Below are 2,500 nucleotides of genomic sequence, written 5' to 3'. Positions count from 1 at the left end.
TCGTAGTGTCAATATCAAAGACTCATTACTTAAAACGTAAAACCGAGACAAAGACTGTATTTTATTCATTTAAAAATACAATGCGCCTGTCCTTATTGACTTCAAGTTAGAAGTTGACCAAAAAAAGAAAAGACTAAATGATCAAATACAAACATAGACAACTTAAAAAGGTTTAAAAAACTTTTGCATCATCCGCACATTTGGATTTTCGTAAAATTCTTATTTTTCCTTTAATTCAAGTATTATTACATTTCGGATTGTAATTATTCGCTGTCCTTTAAAAAAAACTTTGCAATAAATGCTTTTTGTGTTTATTACGGAACAGAAAATATCAAAGCCACGCTTACTAATGAAAAGTCCAATGGGCCTCCTAAGGAGTTTCATGAAAAGCCATCTAGTCGAAAAATATAACAAAAAAAGATCAAGTCAAATTTGGCAAAAAAGAAGACAAGGGACAAAATTAAATTTTTCAGATTAGTTTATGAATTAAAAAATTTCAGAGCCATTATAAATATTAATATATTGCTCTTCTCTTTCTCTCTCTCTATCTCTCTCTCTCTCTCTCTCTCTCTCTCTTCCCCTCTCCTCTCTCTCTCTCTCTCTCTCCTAATACATATATATATATATATATATATATATATATATATATGTATAAATAAACATATATATATATATATATATATATATATATATACATATATATATATATATATATATATATATATATATATTTATATATATATATATATATATATATATATATATATATATATATATATATATATATATATATATATATATATATACATGCATATGTATATATATATATATATATATATATAAACACCTTTTAAATACCCGTACCGAACTCCAAGTGTAAACCAGTATTGGGCAATTGTAAATGCAAGCCCCGAATGTAATATGTTTTGCTCGCTTTCTCACTTGAAAATTTGCTCGTTTCAAGCTTATATTAGCGGCGTAAAAGACAATTTTTCAACAGTCATGGTTGCGCAAGAGGAGAACAAACGTCTAGGGAGAGGGAGATCCTGGGTGTGATCCCCGTACTGACTATAAACATTTGTAAAACCAGACTGATCACAATTCTGACATGTCAAAAAAGTGACATGAATCAGTCTATGATTCAATAATGACGAGGAATTGCATTTATACTGGCTCAATACTGAAGCGCACTTGGAGTTAGGTACGGCTAATAAAAAGGTTAAAATGTATTTCAATTTAATCAAAAAAGGTAGAGAATAAATTTCAATGACATGATGTTCTAAAATCACAATGACTTGATGTTCTCTAAAATTCCGAACTGTACATCTTGAGTCGATGAGAGCTGATCAGACGTGTTTTTATCAGCAAGTTTACTCCTTTCCAGTAACCACGCGGTTGGACGGTGCTGGCAACTTGATTGGACTGCAGATGGGGTACACATCAGGAGCAGGTGTCATTACAGCTACATTTGGCGAAACATCAGCAGGTAAAAAAAAGTTCAAATGAATTCAAGATCTCTGTAAGCTGGTGTGTGAGTTCGTGTGTATGAGTGTGTGTGTGTGTGTGTGTGTGTGTATGTGTGTGTGTGTGTGTGTGTATGTGTGTGTGTGTGTGTGTGTGTGTGTGTGTGTGTGTGTGTGTGTGTGTGTGTGTGTGTGTGTGTGTGTGTGTGTGTGTTGGTGAGTACAGTTGAGTTTGTGAGGTTGTACGTCTGGGTATAATTTCTATATTTATGTGTGAGTTGGTATGTGTGTGTGAGAGTGTGCGTGTGCATGTATGAGTGTGTGCGTGTGTGTGTGTGCATGTGTGCGTCTGTGTGTGTGTGTGTGTGTGTGTGTGTGTGTTGTGTGTGAGTAGTAAATAATAAGAGCGTTAAGAGCGGGTGGGGGGTATTCATGCGATACTAAACATGGGAATATAGGGAGCGGTCATGAGTGGGCATTCCTAGGATCTTGCATATCTGATTTCAGGAGGTCATAGTGAGAGGGTAATCCTGTGATACTTAAACATGGAAATATAGCGGGAGGGATATTAATTGGGTCTTTTTACGTTATTTAAACATGAAAATATAGGGGTTTTCTAAGTGGGTATTTTCTTTACGATACTTAAGCATGGGAATATAGGGAGTGATCGTCAAGTGGGCTTTCCTGGGATCCTGAACGTGAGCATATAAGGCCTGATGCTGGGTGGGTAATAATACGATGCTTAAACATGGGAATATAGGGGGTTATTTCAGGTGGGTATTTTTACGATGAATAAACATGGGCTTAAAGGGGTTTATCCTAAGCGGGCATAACAATATGGGGGTGAAGGATAGGGAGGAGTTATTGTAAACGGGTCATCGTTGAAAACCAGTGAAATAGGTTTGGTTGGATTAAATTGCAACTTCTTTCTCATTTTTTTGTTTTCTATGTATCTACCTCTTTGTTTTACAACAAAAACAAGGAGATTAGGCTTGAAGTGTCATTTACAAGGAGCGCTCAATAGCAACGATTGCAAT

The 2,500-nt window shown here is 35.0% G+C and overlaps 1 protein-coding gene across 1 annotated transcript in view; it reads left to right on the top strand.

The window, feature by feature from the left end:
• LOC142334631 (uncharacterized) overlaps positions 1-2,500 on the top strand; it is a 154,497-nt gene that overhangs the window by 33,803 nt on the left and 118,194 nt on the right. Inside the window, exon 6 of the mRNA XM_075382824.1 lies at positions 1,385-1,486. Within this exon, the coding sequence (XP_075238939.1) occupies positions 1,385-1,486 (102 nt within the window). The remainder of the gene's footprint in view (positions 1-1,384; positions 1,487-2,500) is intronic.

This window comes from Convolutriloba macropyga, chromosome 2 (assembly GCF_964194025.1).
Source record: "Convolutriloba macropyga chromosome 2, txConMacr16.3, whole genome shotgun sequence".
Classification (NCBI taxonomy): domain Eukaryota; kingdom Metazoa; phylum Xenacoelomorpha; order Acoela; family Convolutidae; genus Convolutriloba; species Convolutriloba macropyga.
Note: the sequence above shows the minus strand (reverse complement) of the source record. Positions and strands in the feature narration are given on the sequence as shown.